This window comes from Sebastes fasciatus, chromosome 12, assembly GCF_043250625.1.
Source record: "Sebastes fasciatus isolate fSebFas1 chromosome 12, fSebFas1.pri, whole genome shotgun sequence".
Classification (NCBI taxonomy): Eukaryota; Metazoa; Chordata; class Actinopteri; order Perciformes; family Sebastidae; genus Sebastes; species Sebastes fasciatus.
The window spans coordinates 17,275,635-17,296,374 of NC_133806.1; the positions used below are offsets into that span (position 1 = coordinate 17,275,635).

General features: G+C 39.4%; 3 protein-coding genes across 3 annotated transcripts; 1 reads left to right on the top strand and 2 right to left on the bottom strand.

Moving 5' to 3' along the window:
- Nucleotides 1-1,276: 1,276 nt before the first annotated feature.
- acbd7 (acyl-CoA binding domain containing 7) lies at nt 1,277-3,482 on the bottom strand. The gene is made up of 4 exons (XM_074653691.1): nt 3,325-3,482; nt 1,977-2,094; nt 1,834-1,896; nt 1,277-1,748 (listed from the first exon to the last, which is right to left on the bottom strand). The coding sequence occupies exons 1-4, from the start codon at nt 3,334-3,336 to the stop codon at nt 1,675-1,677; spliced, it is 267 nt and encodes an 88-aa protein (XP_074509792.1). The 5' UTR covers nt 3,337-3,482; the 3' UTR covers nt 1,277-1,674.
- A 2,294-nt stretch (nt 3,483-5,776) lies between these two features.
- rpp38 (ribonuclease P/MRP 38 subunit) lies at nt 5,777-7,700 on the top strand. The gene is made up of 2 exons (XM_074653700.1): nt 5,777-5,925; nt 6,831-7,700. Exon 2 carries the CDS (start codon nt 6,838-6,840, stop codon nt 7,675-7,677), a length of 840 nt encoding a protein of 279 aa, XP_074509801.1. The 5' UTR covers nt 5,777-5,925; nt 6,831-6,837; the 3' UTR covers nt 7,678-7,700.
- Nucleotides 7,701-8,760: 1,060 nt separating this feature from the next.
- Nucleotides 8,761-19,954, bottom strand: nmt2 (N-myristoyltransferase 2). Its single transcript, XM_074653696.1, has 12 exons — nt 19,657-19,954; nt 18,316-18,433; nt 15,944-16,085; nt 15,159-15,277; nt 14,670-14,761; nt 14,426-14,542; nt 14,150-14,320; nt 13,927-14,035; nt 13,653-13,823; nt 13,397-13,564; nt 13,051-13,188; nt 8,761-11,577 (listed from the first exon to the last, which is right to left on the bottom strand). Exons 1-12 carry the CDS (start codon nt 19,767-19,769, stop codon nt 11,557-11,559), a joined length of 1,479 nt encoding a protein of 492 aa, XP_074509797.1. The 5' UTR covers nt 19,770-19,954; the 3' UTR covers nt 8,761-11,556.
- Nucleotides 19,955-20,740: the final 786 nt, after the last annotated feature.

Below are 20,740 nucleotides of genomic sequence, written 5' to 3' on the forward strand. Positions count from 1 at the left end.
AGAAGTGGTACAATGAAGAGCCGTTTGGGAGCCGAAAGAGCCGGTTCTTCTTGGTTAGCTGAGCCAAATGATCTGGCTCACTAAAAAGAGCATGAATTCCCATCACTACAGCACAGCGCAGCAGCAGAAGTCCCGCTGTAACCTTTCACCCACTGAACAGGTCGCGTCTACAAGGGAACCCACGAGCTGGGAAAACTCTCGCGAGACAAGTTAAGGTTAGGCATTTATTCGAATATTTAAGGTTCGGCGTTGACCTCGAATGGTTAAGGTTAGGGCTTTACCTCTATTAGTTAAAGTTAGGGGTTCGACCTTGAATAGGTAAGGGTTGGATAGGTCTTCGGGGCAGCAAATCTCGCGAGATTCCGCAGTTTTCGGGTTACCTTCTAGCCACGATCCCAGCACAGAATACTGGTGCGAGCCCGGAAGATCGTACTGCGCATGCGTGGGGGAGATTGCACTTGACCTACATTTTATCAGTGAATGAGGCATTGATAGGGAGTTTTTATGCTGCATAGAGGTGAGAAGTGGATTGTTTTAGAGGCTGTGGTGACAAACCAAATGACCCAAATAGAGACAATGAAACAAAACCACAAAGTGCACATTTCACTCCACCATTTCAACCAAGAGTTGAAGACAAACTAAGGTGCTTGTAGCATACAACGATGGCATCAAGATGCTTTTTATAAAAATTTTACATTTGAAAAAATATTTTTTCCTCTAAATACTATTAATAGTTTACAAAATAAGGATGAAAATAATTTAGATAGACAATGACAGGGTAAACCTCTCTCAACAGCAAAGCCAAACAATTTTTGTAAATACATGATGGAGCCAAAAGTACATATGTGAACACCCTTGGCTGCATACTTCTGTGTATCTTTGGTCTGGCTCTGTAGTTTCATGCAATTGGACTACACCCAATCAATAGTAATCATAAAGGATAGGATCAAAGGTCTGTCATAAAACAATAGTCATATGCCCATGTGTACACTGAAAACAGACTTTGCCTGCTGTAATCATTCTTCCTGTTCATTCATTCATTTCTAATGTGCTTACATTATGTGATGGGGAATAAAATCTGCAGTCCTTGTTCTGAGCAAAAATACACTCAGTTGCCAGTTTATTAGGTAACCCTATAGCTAAAAATGATACAGTCTAATACAACAATCCTGCAAAAAATGGAGGTGTTGATTTAAATGTATGGTCATTTTGGAGGATGTAGTTTGTGTTGCTGTTGAATTGTATTACGTTATAAATAACAACAAAACAAAACAAAAACAGTGCACAGAGGTTTTATTTTCATGTTTTCACAGCATTTAATTTGTCCTGTTTAGAAATCAAGCTACATATCAAAGTGCACTTGTATATTGCTGTTGACACGTGGATTACAAGAATAAACTACATAGATCAGATAAAATAGCAATTAGCAAATTCAATATTTCTAACCTTAAAGGAAGCATAAAAGTTGTTCAATTAGTAATCTATGTAAAAAAAGAAGATAAATCATAAAAAAGATATTAAAAAAAATAATAAAAATTTCAATTACACTTCATCCTGCATAATTATGGCCTCTGAAATCAGGCGGCTACTTGTCATAGAGACAGCAGCATTGTTTCAGTTATTGAGTTAGTCGACTTTTTGCATTAATTTTGCCTCTTCAGTTCATTGCGAGCCTTACATGCCATATTTGCTGATGACCTCCTTTGCAAGTGTGATGTAGGCAGACATGGCATCGTCCTTGGACATTCCTGAAAGAGTGTGAAAAAACGCAAAGTATCATCGTGTTGCTGTTTTAAGCTACTTTTACACTTACAAACATTTTTAATTTGTTACCTTTCCTGGAGCTCCAGGCGTCCCACTTGGCTTTTCCTTTTAAGTCCAGCATTCCTGGTCTTTCTACAATTGAGAGGAGGAAATGTTCAGAATTCAGGGAACATTTCATCGAAGTGATTCTGTTTTTCTGCAGCAAGTCATACCGGTGTCAATCTCTCCAACGATGGCCTGCTTATAAAGGCCATACAGGTCCAGCAACTCCTGGTCCGTAGGCCTCGTCTTCACCTTCTTCACATCCTCTGCCATCTTCTCAAACTCTGCCTGCAGATAATAAATGGTTTGAAAAGAAGTCACTCTGATAAATTATTAAAAACTAAGCCATTATGTTTAAGCAGTATAGTTATTCTGCTCTTTGCCAAGGCTGAGTGACAGATGAATCAGTCTATTTGTGTATCAAAGAATATGAGAACATGTGCATATTAATCAGTTACAAACAACACTGAATAAGAAATCTGAGCATAGTATTCTAGTCATGCTGCAGAGCCCGGGAAACCTATTGTTGCACAAGCTGGGCATAAACAATGGGCTTTTATTCAAGACTCCATAGTGCTTTTGTGCCTACTTGAATAATCTACTTTAGAAAAGATCTAGGACATTGCAGATCAGATAATTACAGACCGTAGCAAACTCGTTTTAGGATCGACAAAAACCTGAAAACTCCTAAACTCTCAGTATGGGAATTTAGATGATCCTGAAATAATTTTACAAAATGGGTATTAGGTGGTCAAAATGGGTATTATATCAACCAGTTCATCTGCTCAATTCAATTGGAGCCAGATCCTGTTTGTTATTCCTTATAAAAGTTTAATATTATATAAGATAAGATAAGATAAGATATTCTTTTATTAGTCCCGCAGCGGGGAAATTTGCAGTGTACAGCAGCAAAGGTGGATAGTGCAAAAAACAAGATGCATCAGATAACACAGTAAAAAAAAAAAAAAAAAGAGCTAAACAAAGTGTAACAAAATATGAACCATTTCAATAGAAGGAAGTATAAAAATAGGAGCAGTATATACAGTATTGACAATAAACAGACTATTAACAAAATTGCACAAGTGGAAAATGATATTGCACAGTGAGAATGAAATGAAATTCCACCTGAAATATATATTGCACAGTATGAATTACACCCGAGTAGTAATAATGATAATGATATTGCACATATATAGAAAATTCAAGTTCCAAAAATCACCCACTCTAGTTTATTTGCAAATGTTTATTCTGAATGAGACTAATATCCCTTTAATTATATAATATTACATTATATAATAATATTTTCTTGTTTATTATTTTTATTATCAGAAGGACAACAGGATAGATGTGTTTTTCTTGCATTACTCATAACCACACTGTCAAAGATGGATGACACCACACACAGAGGTTACAGTAGATGACGTCAACGCCCTGCCACTACCACCGTTATTCGTCTAATAGCGACATCTCCGCTATACTGCGACGTAGAAAGGAGGCAAAAAGCAGTACATATTTTACCTGAGAAGACATTTTCGCAGCTGCAGCCCCGTAGTTCAGATGAATATATGATTTCTCTCCTGTCTGCTGGATATGTGTCTCTGCGCAGCTGTGATTACAGCACAGCTGATCATTGACATATAATCGTCCAAGGAGATGCCTGCAGAGGAGGGAGCAGACAGCTGATTGGTTGCATGAAATCCTGCACAAACACTCATATAATGTAGGGGAAATAAACATATTAGTACTGTACTGTAATTTTTAATTAATTACAAAAAAAAAAAAATTCAGTGGGACTATTTGGGAATATTTGTTATAAACTACCCAACAGGTTGGTTTATATCTACTTTTCAACTCCAGATGGATATGTTGGTTGTAAATAAACTTGGGATGCTGTTCATATATTTAATTTGGGATGTAAATAAATCTGGGATAGTTTTTACATTATATTCTATTATCATTCTATGATATATGAGTTATTAGAGGAGAAGTGAGAAAGGGGTAGGGAAATATAAGTTTTACTTTTACCTACTCCTTTTGGGACACTATTACTCTTGTTTTATTTGTTATTTATTTTGTATCTGTTTTTATTTATTTTTATGTTCGAAATAAAGTCTTTCATTCATTCATTCATTCATTCATTCAATCATTCATTCATTCAATCATTCATTCATTCATTCCTTCATTCCTTCAATCATTCACTCATTCACTCATTCTTTCATTCTTTCATTCATTCATTCATTCAGTTGCCTAGTGACAACAAACATGAAAGCATCAGTAGCCTAATAGCTTATTATAGGAAATCACATACTGTGCACTACATACTCAACAACAGGTGTGCTATTGTTCAGCATACTTTTGTGTTAATAAACAGTAGTATGTATCCAGGGAATGAAATTAGCACCTGCCACCTGCCAAATAACAGGGTAATTGTTGGTTGTGGCAACAAAAAAAAAATGCAGGTCACCTGCCACCATGGCAGACAGGTTTTCCTTATATTAAGAAATATTATTTTAAAAAAAGCAATTCTAAAGCCTAAATTAAATATATGATAACACTTAATTTTACAGGTCCGCAAAATTTCATGGTAATTAGGTGATAATTAGCAAGTTACCTATTTGAGATTTCTTTGGAATTACTGCCAAATTACCCCAATATTTACCTCAGAATTTATTGAAAATTACTTTGTTATAAACATTATTTATATATTTATTTTCTGGAGATTAATAGATTTGCTCTTATACTGATAATTCAAAGGCTGGACAACAGTGGTATAATGTAAATTAAAGGTCCCACATCTTGCTCATTTTCCGGTTCATAATTGTATTTTATGTTTCTACTAGAACATGTTTACATGCTGTAATGTTGAAAAAACAACTTTATTTTCCTCATACTGTCAGCCTGAATATGCCTGTATTTACCCTCTGACTGAAACGCTCCGTTGTAGCACATTTCAACAGAATTGCGTTGCTAGGCAACCATGTTTACTTCCTGTCAGCTGATGTCATTCACTTATAGGCTTCTGTCCATCAAATGTCAGTAATGAACGTTGTCATCACTACTGCATTGCATTGTGGGATATGTATGCCGCTGTTGTGTCCAGCAGGTTGTATACTGTAATATTTCATCGGAAATAGTATGAAATTTGCGAACTATTGGTTTCATGCTAAGGTTTTGGACATACCAAAATATCTCATGGCTATATGAATAGATTTTCTGCATAATTAGTACTTTTGATAGACTACTATAAATACAATTTAAGTAACTGCTACTGTAGTTCTTACCTGATATTGAGTCTTTAATGTCTCACTTAGTGATGTGTTGGTCGCGAACGAGACGGTTCAAAGAGCCGGCTCTTTTAAGTGAACGATAAGAGCCGACTCCCGTCCGAGAGCGTTTTTTTTTTTTCTTCTTCTTCTTTCTTGTATAAATTCAAGGCAGAATGATAGGCCGATCTTCCCTGCACCATGGGCACTCCATGCACTGACTGTGACTGAATGTTGTGTTAATGACATCCGTGCGACCAATCAGGTGATGAACAGACAAGGATCATACCATCAAGCAGGGAGGGGCAGAGGTGCGCGGCGTGCTGACAATCTACAGGTACAGAGCAGGAGGGAGAGCAGGAGAGAAAGAGAGAGGAGTTCGGTATGCGAATAGCAGACAAGATGAGTAACAGTCGGAAACTAATCAGCATGTCAAATTATGGTATTCAGGAAATTATAAGGTTTAGTATAATTATATTGAATAATTTAAGTGATATATGTGCACACATACTAATCATAGGTCAAAACAGTGTTAAATTTGGCTGAATTATAAAAGGCAGAAGTGGTAAAAACGAAGAGCCATTTGGGAGCCGAAAGAGCCGGCTCTTCTTGGTGAGCTGAGCCAAATGAACCGGCTCACTAAAAAGAGCCTGAATTCCCATAACTACAGCACAGCGCAGCAGCAGTCCCGCTGTGGAACGCTGGGCGGCGCTCTTGTTTTGTTTTTTAAATAAAGTTATTTCAATTCAAATAAAATGGTGGCGCCCTGTGGTCCCCCGTGTTGTTGTTGGACTGGCTTGTGAACAGAGCACCGATTGAACATTACAACATCGCTTTTTGCCGCATTACAAATCAGGTAAAGTAACTAAATGTTACTCTTGTTTGTCAAGTATTTTGTGTTGATGTTGATGCCGTTATAAAGACAGTTAAACGGTAAGAACTCCTCTGCCCATCAAACACACAGGGCACCATCATAGACTAAACTACTGGAGTTACCCTGCACTATACTCACTTTTAACAGCTTTCTTCATCTCCTTGTATTTTTATATCTGGTATATTTTTTTGTACTTTACACTACTAACTTTTTTACTAACATGTTTTTGCACTATGGAACTGTGATGCTGGAAACTTGAATTTCCCTCAGGATCAATAAAGTTACTATCTATCTATCTATCTATCTATCTATATAACTGTTTTCTTCCCCTTTAGAGAAATAGTTAAAATATTGCATGGAATCATCAATAATCACACTCAAAGCAATGCCACAATATTATGTAAGTGCTAAATTAGTCAATACTTATTTCTTTATTTTGTTGATTATCATTATTATTTGTACTGCCATGCTCAAACCTTTGTTATTATGATAGAAGTATTAGTGAATCTACACACACATATTTTTAATAAGGAACACCTAAATGATTTATTCCTGCCTCCAATTTAGTAATTTAGTGTTATTTATACTATGTTACTTATTGTTATTACTGGGTTTTTTTTATTATTATTTTAACAATCTTTACTGGGTCTACCTATCAGTATTCCCTCTACTCTGTTTGTTCAGCACTTTGCAAATCTCTTTTTTTTTTAAATTTGTACAAATAAAGACTTTTTTTGAGGGCATTTTTACAGTAAAAAAATAAACTTGTTAGTGCTCTGTGGTGGACAAACTATATAATAGGGACACAGTTTCTAAATATCTCTGGCATGTCTGTAATTTCGATGTGTGTGTGAAAGTTACTACAGGTTTTCTTGTCTTCATTTCAGAGGAGGTATGGCCGCTGCTGCAGGAAAGCCAGTTAAAAAGGAAATCAAAAAGTATATTTCAGCCAAAACCTCCTTCACTTCACCATACACTCCAAAATGGGGCCCTCTTCCCCAAGAAGACATGCATTTCATCCTGAAAACCCTGAAGGACAAACTGGTTTCCATGGGTCTTGAGAAGAAAGAGGTGAAAGTGTTTCGCCCGTGGAGGAAAAAGAAAGACCAGAAACCTGCTATCACACCAGAGCCTGTTCCACAGGTGAGCCAGGATGGACAGGTGCAGGGGTCTCCCAAAAACGGCTGGACAGATGTGGCAGCTAGGAGGCAACTGGCCATTGGCATCAACGAGGTCACCAAAGCTCTGGAGAGGAACGAGCTCAGACTGCTGCTTGTGTGCAAGTCTGTCAAGCCGACACACATGACGTATCACCTGATAGCACTGAGCGCATCGAGAGGTGTGCCGGCCTGCCAGGTGCCTCGGCTGAGCCAGAGCGTGTCGACGCCGCTGGGGCTGAAAAGTGTCCTCGCTCTAGGTTTCAGACGGTGTGCCTCCAAAGACGACCAGGTGTTCACTGACACTGTTGATGCCATTACACCCAGAGTGCCTTCACTGGATGTTTCGTGGCTACGAGGTGCAGCACCCAGAGTTACACCCGAAGGCCCCGTTGACATGGAAGAGGAGGAGGAGGATGTTGGTGAGAAGAAGGCACAGAAAAGGAAACATGAAAGTGAATCTGAGGAGGTCACAGAGTCTGCCTCCTCCTGCACTCTGCAGCCTCTCAAAGTGAAAAAAATAGTTGGTAACCCTGCAAAGAAAAGAAAAAAGGTTAAGTCATTGCCAGTCAAATAAAACTCTGCCTAGATGTTAAAGCACCATTCCTATGTTTTCGCATGTTTTAGTGTTTTCCATTGTTATTTTGGCTTTTGACTTATAATGAGGCAGAGTGTACTTATGGTGGACATGAAAGTAATTTTTCCTTCTCAGATTGTATAATTTTAAGGGTTTTTTAGAAGCCTGAAGAGTTGGAAAAATCTAGTATTTCACCCCAACTTCAAAGTTGGGTTCCACTGTTTTCACTAATTCACATAAAGGTAAATTGTGAATGCATTTTTCCAACATACCGGGCAGCCATTGGTTTACAATCATCTTTGCGAGGACTTTGAAACTTCACTCATTACACTGAGCAGAATCGATTCTCCAATGTGGAGGATCTGTTGCTTTTCTTTTGAAAGTTAATTGAGTATTTTGGACTGTTCATACAAAACAAGCAAGTTGAAGACATCACCATGGGTATATTTGACAAATTCAAAAAGTAATGGGCAGATTAATATATTATTATATATATTATGAATATAATTTAGTAATAAGTTAGTTGCAGCCCTACATTTAAAACCATGTCAACTTTTACTTTTGTTATGCTAGTATTGCATAGTAAAACAGTTTTCAAAGTCAACAATGCATTAAAACAGAAACCTATTAAATTAAATGAATTAAAGAAGCAGACATTTTTAGGAATGGGCAACCTTTGTAAAGCAAGTAAGTCTCTGTTGTTATACTCCAGTGAAATGAATGGAAACCAGTAGCTGCATGGAGGGGAGGAATGGTTTGGTTTTAGAGGACATGACTTAGAATTACTTGGTTCAAATTTGTACGGTATGATCCTTTAAATTGACTTTATAAGTGACATTTCATTTGCCATAAACAGGCACAATATGCGACATTTAAATTGATGTTTTTGTGTTTGTGAATTAAACCTGCTCAACTTTGTGTGAGATGATATATTTTTAATCTTCTATAACCCAACCAATTAAAACGTTTTTTTTGGGGTAGAGTCCATTTAACAGTTGCCACAGTTAAGACTAGTTTACATGAAGGAAAATACTAACTTTCCGTTGCCCCCGTCATGCTAAAAAGAAGTGCATCACTCGTGTCCCTTTTTAAAGTGAGTTTATTCAATCAAATATCCATGCTGGTATAGCCGACGTGTGTGTTGAAACAGATTGTTAACTGCATGGGGGTCATGTCTAAATGATGCTGGTACAGGTACTTCAGCTTTTTCACAGCTTACAATGGATTTGAATAAAAATATTGTTCTTCAGTTAGAGAAAGCTGTCTGTCGTTTCAAAAGCACAACCCTCCCACCCCAAAATCCTAATTAAAAAGAAACAAAACATCTTTTAAATAAGGCAGGTACTTCAGGTTGAGTTCTCACTAAAGGGCGTGGCTAGTAACATCAACGCTAAAAATCATCACAGCAGCAAAACTGACATGCTCAAAGTTCATTCAAACAGCTGCAGGCAACACAACCAACATCCATGAGGCACACCGTTGACTCGATAACCCAGTTTCCGTGTTAAATTAACGCCGGTAAACATCTGTCTTTGTCAATGTAACGTTCAATGGCAAAATAACAAATAAAATCTTTGAGTCCTGAAGCACTGACCGTCCATTGGGTGTCATTTTCTTGCTAATATATATAAAGGGATGAGAAGAATATTACATCACATACAGAAAAAGTAACGACAAAAATGGCAGCAGCCTTTACGTCTTAAGTTATGCAGAGCCACATGAACAGGAGCGTCAAACGCAAAAGGAACAGACTCAGAGCAAGAAGACAATTAAAAAAACCATTTTGAGTACACCAGCAGCTCCACCACAGAACAAGTGGTCTGACAATGGTTTATCATCAAAGATCTTCATCGCTCAGTTGAGCACAGGGAAATGCCAAATACTCCAAACCCTCAAAAACCTGTTTTGAAGTTGCCTATTTAACTGGAAAATTTGGGGAAGTACTGGAAAGAAACAGGAATTATGTCTTAAGACAAAGTACAATTATAAATATCAGAACTGGTCAAATAATTTTCATTTAGCTGCACGACACACTAAAAAATGACCCACAGTATATTTTTCAGACACACAAATACAGTACCATTTAAAAAAGCAAAGTCAATAAAAATGGACCTGGATAAACAGGAAAAGCTCAAATTTCAAATTGATGCGGTTACTGATACAGGCTTTTGTTCATTCAGCCACTGTGCTCTGAATACATGCTTCTAAATTATACCCCAGTCACTTTCAATGTTATGCTCGATCCTCTTTGTTTTATTTAACTGAGAGTTTGATAAAGTTTAACATCCTACTGCAGGCGAGGGAATTGGCGGTTATGTATTAATAAGAGAAGGTGTTGTACTTCTGGCCAATCAGCTGCTTTACAGGGGCCTCTTATTCACTGCTTTGCATCAGGCTACTGAAAGTAAGAAGTCATAGTTTCTCTGTGAGTGGCAATGACTAAATTAACAAAAGAAAACTGACCCTTTAAATGAGACTTGACTGAGAGCATTACCATTTCAAAGCAAGTAAGCCATTTTTACGCTATAAAACTGTCTCTAGACACACACACAGACTATTTTGAAATATGTTTTTTGTACAAAATCTAAATCAAATCCACACTGGTTATAGTGTAGTTGGTGTTCGTTGTTTTCCAGCCTTTGATGCTGTAATTCTCACTGTCCTGCTTGTGCACTCAGCATGTCATCCTTACTTTTTTTTCAGCTACTGTAACTTTTGCCTTGCTAACTGAAAGACACAGCATTCACATGCAGATAACCCTGAACTGCATGAGCGTATCAGTGAATATAACCCAACATGTGGTTTAGATGCTCTATTAAAAATTGACTCTAGAAACAGGTTCATAACATGAAAACAGCTCACATCCTTTGTAAAAATTAAGATTGTACAGTTTGTACCGCAACCCATCCACTTTGAAATCTGACCCTTTAAAAAAAAGGACCCTTTTGCTTGTTAAGAAACTCAAAAATTGTGCTTCATTGATGCAATACATTCTTCACATCTACACTACCTATGAGGAAAATACTTTGGATCAGCCCTCCCAAACCCCAAACTCACACTACAGGAATAAATATGATCTGGCTTTAAATGTACAGGTAACTATATATTTGTAACAAAAAACATGTATATCAATGCACCAGTGGAAGGGTGAGTCCTTCCATGAAGATATTTTTTTGTGTATTATTTGACAGCGTTTGTGTTTCTGTGTTTCTGTGTGTGAAAGTTGAGATATTTTTCTCCTAAATGCTTGAGGGAAAACATTTTTTTTTCTTTTATACGTCAGCTATCACAGAAACAAGTTCTTAGCATTTCTAAATTCTACTGAGGCCCAAAAACAGCCAGCAGAGAAACGTCTGACCACAATGATATGAGAAGGAGATGGGAATAATATCTCTTTAAATGCCTTTAAAACCGCCGTTGCAGTGGGGACACAATAACGTACCGTTTGGTATTGTGGTCATGTTAACTTGTTGATTATCATTTACATAGTTCAATGTCTGTGAAATTAAAGGTCATGCCAGTCCGTCGTAACGAGGTGTCTGCTGAGGAAGAAGAACGAAACAAAACTCACAATGTCAAGGCATCCTCTTGTATGTCAAACTGGTATGTTTTAAATGTGAGTGTGCATGTCAGGAGCGTTGTACTGTATGAGTATCTCAGGCATAGCATGACTTCACATTCAGGATGTTGATGATTTAAGAGTTTTCACCTCCGGGTGATCTGAGAATGTTCTTGAACTGTCTCCCAGTCTCCAGGTTGGTTTTACTGTTGTAGTTCTCATTGTCTAGCTTGGGCTACCTGTATGTCCAGGTAAGGAATAGCCAGAGGTCGCTCACGACCTCTTGATCAGTGTTTGTGTAGCAGCCATGAAGAGACCTGCTACTGAAGGACGAGGCCAACCTAAAACACATAGATGGTAAAGTGTTGTGAGATGAGTTTTGACAAAAACAATACAAACGTTTTGTAAATCAGATGCTGAATCTGGCTGAATCTAGTTGAGCCCATCCTATAAAAACCAACATCTCCAATGCTTCAACCTCTCCTGACTCTGCAGACTGTGGAGAGAGGAGTAGTGAAGAGCAGTAAGAGTAATCTGTTATGCTAATCAGCGTACACATAGCCAGCTCTAGCACATATCCCAGCCTTGCACGTAAACTCAAATTCACATGCTTATAAGAGGTTATACTGTATTTTATCACCATAACAGACCCTTTACAGCACTCTTACCTAACCATAATCATCAAAAGGGTAACAGCTCTCACGAATGGTAATTTAAAAACAGTAAAGTCTGGCTAAATGTTAAAGTAATGTAAACCAAGCCCAGCAGTTCATGTGGTGCTTCTTATGTTCTGTAACTGTAGCATGAAACCCTGGTGGAATCAGCAAGCTAGCTAGCCAACTAGACACCTGCTAAATGAGTAGAATTTAACAACTTAATGCTTCATCCGCACATTCTTGTCACAGTGTAGGAAAGCACATTGCTGTCACCAGATTATCAGTCGTTAACACTGATTATCCAGATTCTATAATGTGTTGCTTCATTTCAAGTCCACAGAAAAGAGAGAAAGGGCTTGTGCTGTCATTGTAATGGTACACTGGTTACTGTAAATGAGCATACACACTGTGTGTGTGTGTGTGTGTGTGTGTGTGTGTGTGTCTTAACTACGTTCACACTACACTCAGTCAGTCCACAAACCAATGGGTGATATCATGGTGACTACGTCCACTTCTTGTATACAGTCGATGGATGCTACAGTAACTTCCTGTTTACATCATTAATAGCTTTTGACTGGGCAGCGCTACAGACGTTTCCAAGCAACCGATTTAGTAATTACAAAAGTCGTTACTATCCAAGACATCCCTTAAGTTTTACAGATGCAACTGATTTAGTAAATCAAAACAATAAGTTTGAAATTAGACTGGGAGTTACAAAGAAGTTAGGAGGGACTTTATACACAAACTTAGGATTTACAAATAACTGGTGCAACTCAATCCAAATGAAAAATAATCATTCTATAAATATGCAATACTGCTAATATCATAACCCCTCAAACACTCTGTACAATAACCTTATATTCGTATGTTAATAAAATGTACCTGAAGTCACGAATATATAGGATATTACTACTGACATTCCTGTAATTATGTCACAACGTCTGCTGTATTGGCCATGTGTTTACTACGTGTTTATTTGCATATAGAGTGGGGAAGTGAGATCGGATCATAAGTGGCCGTTCAAGACGCGTGTGGAGACGGATTCTAATGCCAGGTGTGAACAGACGTATTTTGAAGCTGTCCACTTGTGATCTGATCACTCAGGACGCATGTTAATGCCAGTTCTGAGTAGGGCCTCAGACAAATCATGCTGCTGACCTTATCGGGGTCCATCGGGGGACATTTCCAGTTGTAGAGGTAATACTGCAGATTTCCATCTCCTATGCCAAACTTGAGCTTCTCCAGGAACACCTTATTCTCCATTAGATCCAAGGCATTGAACACGTCAAAACCTTTCTGTTAAACACACAAGAAGAAGTCACAAGGTAAATATCATGATGAATCACACAGTAGCAAGAAAGTTTAACTGTAAAAACTATTGATTGATTTATGGCCCTGGATTGTTCCTAAATTTTAAGTTAACAACTGATAGTACCATAGAACAGGTTAATTATTTGGTAGTGGCATGTATTTTACAACAACCCTACATAGAGAGCAACATTACCAGCTTGGCCAGAATCAGTGCGTCATTCATTAAGTCCAGTAGTGGGGTTTGTGTATGAACGTTGTAAAAAGAGTAAGCAGCCTTCAGGCTCCTATGGAGAGGGTGATGCATCACGGTCGAGGGCAGAGTGTAGAAACTAGTGAAATCAGTCAGTACACCACCGGCACCCTGAGAAGACAGAGACACAACAACTGCTTAAAATGGGTGGAAGAATCAACACACAAGTATTTTGAGGATAGAAACTAATTTCAGATACCTCTACTACAAATGTGTCAATTATGTTTTCCTGTGGAAAGAACCAGTGAGCCACCTCCTCTTCTCCCATAGAAGGCGCAAGCTGGAAACGTCTCAGGAATTTCTGTAGCAGCTCGGTGACCTGGCGGATGTCACGCCTCTCCATCGGCCGCAGACCTGGAGTCTTGGTGCTCTGTACGGGGTTTAGAAACCAGGAGAAAAAAAGTCGATATAAGTTCCTGCCATTAATACGAATTGGAAAGAGAGATCCAGGACTGACAGGTTTAAGTGTTTACATCTGGTAGTCTGTAGAGTTTCATGGTTCTTTGCAGGGTCATGTTTCTGCTCAGGTGGGAGAATTTAACTTCCACAAGCTTTCTGGGGTTTAAAGAACGATGCCAATACCTGACACAGACAGAGAAAATTGGGGGAAAAAAGCAATAGAGAAAAGTAGTTAATTGGTTTTAAATGACTTTCTGACACTGTGTCCTATGTGTTTCATGTCTGAATACTGCATACCTGCATGTGGACACAGGTTTAGGCAGTACCACTCCTGCTGTGTATACTGCCTGAAATATTCCTTCTATGTTCACCCTCCGTGTGATCTCTCTGATTAGCACGGGAGCAACACGCTTTGAACGCAGCTTCTTATGGACACACAGGAAGTTGATTTCAACCATCCTCTTCAGTCTGGAACAGTAGGAGGAAAGAAGGTGTCCATTAAAAGGGTTTCTATTGACTCATATCACTGCTCTTCTCCAAATGTTCAGTATACGATCAGTAATGGGTGCTCACGTGTCATAGATGCGAATATCTGCAGGGATGGCACTGATGAACCCAACGAGCTTCTTATTTGAGGACACTCTCACTCCACAATGCCACTGTGGTAACCAGCCAGGTGGACGCAGAGCCCTGAGAGGGGAGGAAATGTTTAGTGGGAGAGCAGATAGGGTGAATACCTTATATACATATTTAATGAGCAGTTGATTAAAGATCAGTAAAGTTATAATTAAGAACAATATCAGAACTGAAAGCTTACCATTTGAGAAAGTTTGGTGAATAATCAAATCTGAACATGTTGTCGTCGTCCTCCACATAGTTTTCATTTAACAATGTGTACAACTCCTTCAGCTGAAAAAGACAATTTGTGTCAGGACAGAAACTAAACTTCAAACAACAGAGATTCGGTTAGAAGCTACAGAAGTACTGAGAGCTGAACACACAGAGACTTTTAAAAAGGTCTCTCTCTCGTCTTCTGCACAGACATGAGTCGAGTTTCTCAACATGCTTGTTTGAGGGGGAGAAAAGGGGTCATCATGGGTTGGCCGCAGTCGGCGAGACGTCACTGCAACATGTATTGGGCGCACTTTGGCCTGACTCAGACTCAACATGACTCTGCGCGCTAAAACTGCGACCAATGGCCAAAAGCACCAATGAAAAAGCACCAGTAGTGCTCTAGGATGCTGTGAAAGGCATTTTTCGCTGTTTTCTGATATTTTATAGACCAAACAACTAACACAATACTTACTATATCTGCATTGCTGAGATCCAGAGTGTCCCACATAAAGCCTTGAGGTAAGGAATATGGCTCCTGTCTAATGTTTTCTTTGTCTGCTTCTATCGGCCCGTGACTCGTCACCACCTCATCTGCAAAAATAGCACAGCTCTTGTCAAAGATATAAAAAAATTTTTTTTCAATCAGCACATTTTCAAATGGATCTGTAAATTCAGCATTTTGTTCAGGTGACACTGATCCTGAGCCAAACAGAAGTGTCTTTTTAAAACTGCTGACAGTTATAAAATCTGTTTCTGTTGGTCCCATGTTGACCAGGCAAGTCCTTGGCAGTCGCCCTTCTGCACAGATCTGACTCTTTGGCCAATAGTTGTCATGGAAACAGCTTAATCTAATACCATTAAGCATGTCCAGTGGGCATGGCTGGACCCCCACTGAACTTCACAGCTGACATGATTTTGGGACACTGGCTTTTAGCATCACAGACTGTAACGAAATAAAACCAGTAGATGGCACTGGTGCACAGAAACAGTGTTCAAGAAAGATGAGAAATCGAGCCTCTGCTGACAGCTGAAGTAATACAGTTTGAGTTAGGGAAGCAAATTAACCAATTTCCGTAATCATCCATTGGCCAAGCTTATGATTAATAATCACTCAATCGTTAAGAGCTTAGGAGGTACCAACTGCATGTTTTTCCTCAATAAAAGCTTTATTCAAACATGGCATGAACTATTTTTGCAGCATATAAATCAAATAAACAATGCTCTTGCTCACTCTGCTTAAGTTAAGTAGGCACTTACTTAGCTTCGGCACGGGCTGGGTGTCCCAGAACTGGTACTTGTGCTTGGCTGCCTCATCGATGCTCTTTGCTGGACCCTGGCAGGAGAGCAGCTCCATGGCTCTTTGGATGTCCTGCAGCTTCTGAATGGGCAAGCCAGGGTTCTACATGTAGAGAGGGGACATGTGCACAAATACAAACAAAAGCAGTCACAACATGAATGAACCTTTCCCTGCATGTGTGACATGACATGCAGCACCATGTAACACAGTTTGTGCACATCAACTGAGTGTCAGTTGTAGCTGTTGTGTCTTTATGTAGCCATAAACACACAACACAGGGCATGTGTGAGATGTATAACCCTTTCAAATAAGAACCCAGTGCCTGACGGGGGATGTTGAACACAAGTTCAAGCTACATTTGACCGTTCACAATACATTATTGGTAACTGATAAATACTTGGTCACTAAGCACTAAGCACGCATTTACATAACTGTTGTTCAGTACATACCCCTGTCAAACACTGTTATTGTGGGTATGTTTACATACACACTAGTATCCCTGCTTTTGGTCAGTCTGAGGATATGACGTATTTGTGGAACATGAGAAACCTGGTTATTCATATCCCAGTATACATGAATCTAAGGCCCTGTTCAGACCTGGTATTAACATGCATCCTCCGTGATCGGACCACAAGTGGACAGCTCTAAGTACAGGTGTGAACGCACTCAAGACGCATTGAGATCCGATCAGTCAGAACCACATTCAGAGATGGTCTGGGCCACATATGGGCACATTCTTTTAGCAGTGTGTACTCGAATGTGTCCACATTGAAGGACCACCTACTCAACTGACGTCCTGCTGGGATCTGCTGGGATCCGCTGGGATCCGCGGGTCTCACTGCGCTCCTCAGGTGAACCGACAGGCAGACGAGAGCACTTGTCTGCCTCACGGCAATGAAACGGCTTCTATGCTCTACTGTATTCTGTCGGTACAACTGTATTTTACCAAAATATATCTTATCTATAGGCTACATAATCTGCAGACTATGCTGTATTACCCATGTGTTTACTACGTGTTTATTTGCATATAGAGCAGGGAAGTGAGATCAGATCACAAGTGGTCACTGGAAACGCATGTGGAGACGCATTCTAATACAAGGCGTGAACAGACGTACACTATCCACTTGTGTTGGGATCACTCAGGACGCATGTTAATGCCAGGTCTGAACAGGGCCAGTACAGTGCTCAGGTTTGTGATAGTGGAGGCTTGTGGGTTATTTTGGCATTTGTAGTATTCCTGGTAAGTTGCAGTGGTGTCTGTTTCCAGTGTTTTTGTCTCTCACTGCCTAAATTGGTGTAATCTGTAATTTTGTTTGACAATCTTTCTTCAACTTATCAGTAGAAAGATGGGCGTGACAATGTATAACTACTGTCAGACTTGCACTTTCATTTCAATGTGCAATACATTTTATATCATCATGTTTTTTGTGTTATTAAGCTGAGGAAGCCCACATGACAGACGGTGATCAAAGACAGTATTTGAGTTTCTCAAAACTGGAATAAGGGCCTGTCAGGGTTTGTATATGATGTGTACATGGCCAAACAACATAAATGGGATATATTTTATTAGAAGTAGGGCAGCACAATTAATCAAATATTAATCGTGATCACAATTTTGGCTTCTCACAATTAAATGAACATAATCGCCTGAGATATTGACGTTTAAAATGCGTGTTCTGCTCATGGAAAACGCTGCAGCAAATCAAATCAAGCGCTTCTTAAACTGACAGCCAGCCACCAGCCGGCGATCGAGATGTTTTGGCTTCACATTACGGTATAGATATTATCTATACAACCAATGTGTTTAGGATTAATTAAGAGCATAAAACGGTTTATCTAGCTCTTAATGTTGCTAATTTTGCTCTGGAAGTGCACCAGATTGAAGCATTTAACTTTAAAAAGTAGCTAACAAAGGGGTAGGGTGAATATTCCTGTATGTTTTCATATTGCAATATATATATCAGAAAAAAAATATTGCAATGTCAGTTTTTTACATTAATTTGTTTATTTTAATTTGAAAGTGTAATAAGAATATGCTGTCGCTAAAATCAAAGAATAATCATGATCAATAATCGTGATATCAATACTGATCAAAATAATCGTGATCATTTTGGCCATAATCCGTCTGCCATAATTAGCAGCCACCATATTATAGTTATGGTTACCTCAGTAACTGTAGGGTTATAGACCATGAGCAAAGTCTAGACCAATGTTGGATAAGCCCTAAGGACCCATTCACACTGATCAGCCCAGCAAGTCACTCCTCTAGGTTAGTGGGTTATGGTGTAGCCATGAAAGGGTCTGTGCACATTTCAGTGGGTCATCTTCACACCTTTATCTCCTGAGAGTCAGAGGCAGAGTCAGATTTGGCTCCCCCCGAGCTCGGCTTCTCTTTCTTCCTCTTCTGCTTCTTCTTCTTCCTCTTGGCCCCCAAATCTCCTCCTGGACTCCTACAGATGTCAACACAAACACCACACCGCACACCATCAAAACAGGGGCTGACTTTGTTTTGATACACATTTGACTCTCAACACGAGCAAAGCAGCAGTAAAGCCAACGTCAGCTACCATAGCAACGAATGACAGCTGAGTTAGCCGCACGTTAGTTAGCTAACTAACGGCTCGTCTGAACTGTGAGCCAACGTTAGCTACCATAGCAACTAATGACAGTTGAGCTAGCTAACTAACGGTTTCTCTGAACAGTGAGCTAACGTTAGCTACCATAGCAACTAATGACAGTTGAGCTAGCTAACTAACGGTTTTCTCTGAACAGTGAGCTAACGTTAGCTACCATAGCAACGAATGACAGCTGAGCTAACCGTTAGTTAGCCAGCTACATAACGGTTGGTCTGAACAGTGACCTACCGTTAGCTACCATAGCAACGAATGACAGTTGAGTTAGCCGAACTTTAGCTAGATAACTAACGGTTTGTCTGAACAGTGACCTACCGTTAGCTACCATAGCAACGAATGACAGTTGAGTTAGCCGAACTTTAGCTAGATAACTAACGGTTTGTCTGAACAGTGACCTAACGTTAGCTACCATAGCAACGAATGACAGTTGAGCTAACTAACTAACGGTTTGTCTGAACAGTAAGCCAACGTTAGCTACCACCATAGCAACGAATGACAGTTGAGTCAGACAAACCGTTAGTTAGCCAACTAACGGTTTTGTCTGAACAGTGAGCCAACGTTAGCTACCATAGCAACGAATGACAGCTGAGCTAACCGTTAGTTAGCCAGCTACACAACGGTTGGTCTGAACAGTGACCTAACGTTAGCTACCATAGCAACGAATAACAGTTGAGTCAGACAAACCGTTAGTTAGCCAACTAACGGTTTTGTCTGAACAGTGAGCTAACGTTAGCTACCATAGCAACGAATGACAGTTGAGATGGCAGAACGTTAGTCAGCTAACTAACGGTTAGTCTGAGCGGTTGGCTGTCATCATGTCATTCAGTCAGACGTTAGCTGAGTGTATATATTTATATCTCAAGGCACACACGGTTTAATCAACACAAAGGTTTCACATCAGCACTTCTCCTGTGGTTACTAGCTTGAGATGACGGCCTGGTTGTGTTTGTGTCTGCTAACGTTAGCTAGCTGCGCTGCGAGCACACACACATCAGTAGACTGAGGTATCGTTACTGCGTCTCCCGACAGGCCGTCCTCACCCTTGCATATGCTCATTCTCCTCCTCGTTGTCTCCGTCTATCCCGCAGGTATCCTGGTCGTCTAGCTCCAGGCTCTGCTGGCTGGCTGCGGATTCACTATCCTCCGCCATCATAAAAACGTTTTAATAAATGTGTCAGCCACCGTGTATGATAGAGATCACAACGGGCACCGGAGGAGAGATGGAAAAACAAAGAAAGAGCTGAAACCGCCCCGCCTAGAGGCCAGCGGAGGGACAACACAGCTAAACTGCTTCACTTTAACGGGAAAAACACTACAAACTGAACTGTTACCTCATGTTAAGATGAGCAGAACTCCACTACTATTATCTATGTGTCCCGTTTGTGGTAATTTAGTTCAACACAACTTTATTTTGCAGAGCACAATTTAAACAACATATTCTCTTAAAGGTCCCATATCGTGCTCATTTTCAGGTTCATACTTGTATTTTGTGTTTCTACTAGAACATGTTTACATGCTGTAATGTTAAAAAAACACTTTATTTTCCTCATACTGTCTGTCTGAATATACCTGTATTTACCCTCTGTCTGAAATGCTCCGTTTTAGTGCATTTCAACGGAATTGCAACAGAATTGCGTTGCTAGGCAACAGCTTGGGTCCATGTTTACTTCCTGTCAGCCGATGACATTCACATACACTGCAACAGGAAATAAACCGGGACACATTTAGAATGTTTACGTTTAAAACCGCGTAATGGTCTAAATATTGTATATTTGTGACATCACAAATGGACAGAAATCCTAACGGCTTGTTTCAAACACACAGTTTCTGAATATCTGTATATTGAGCGCTTCGATACTTTCACAGTATTTATATAGCACTTAAACCTGCTTTATAATATAAAAGACATGAAAATCTCACTTTTTACAATATGGGACCTTTAAAACTACATCTACGATACAGGATCATAACATCAGGTAATATAACATGTCTTAGATGATATTGTATTTTAATGGTGCAAATTCCCAAATAAATTAACACCTAATGAAATTACAAAAAAACAATTGATATAGTGAATCTGAGGTTTTGGGGGGCCTTGTGGTTCTAGTGCCCCAGGACAGTTGC

Bases quoted from the DNA above. Each gene is read 5' to 3' on its own strand.
- acbd7 (XM_074653691.1), bottom strand. The intron at 1,897-1,976 runs GTATGACTTGCT...TCTCAATTGTAG, and splicing joins CGTTGGAGAGATTGACACCG to AAAGACCAGGAATGCTGGAC. The intron at 1,749-1,833 runs GTAACAAATTAA...ACACTCTTTCAG, and splicing joins CGCCTGGAGCTCCAGGAAAG to GAATGTCCAAGGACGATGCC.
- nmt2 (XM_074653696.1), bottom strand. From the start codon at position 19,769: ATGATGGCGGAGGATAGTGAATCCGCAGCCAGCCAGCAGAGCCTGGAG. The intron at 14,762-15,158 runs GTAAGTATTGTG...TGTCTTTTTCAG, and splicing joins ATCTCAGCAATGCAGATATA to CTGAAGGAGTTGTACACATT. The intron at 13,565-13,652 runs GTATCTGAAATT...CTGTCTTCTCAG, and splicing joins TTGACACATTTGTAGTAGAG to GGTGCCGGTGGTGTACTGAC.
- rpp38 (XM_074653700.1), top strand. From the start codon at position 6,838: ATGGCCGCTGCTGCAGGAAAGCCAGTTAAAAAGGAAATCAAAAAGTAT.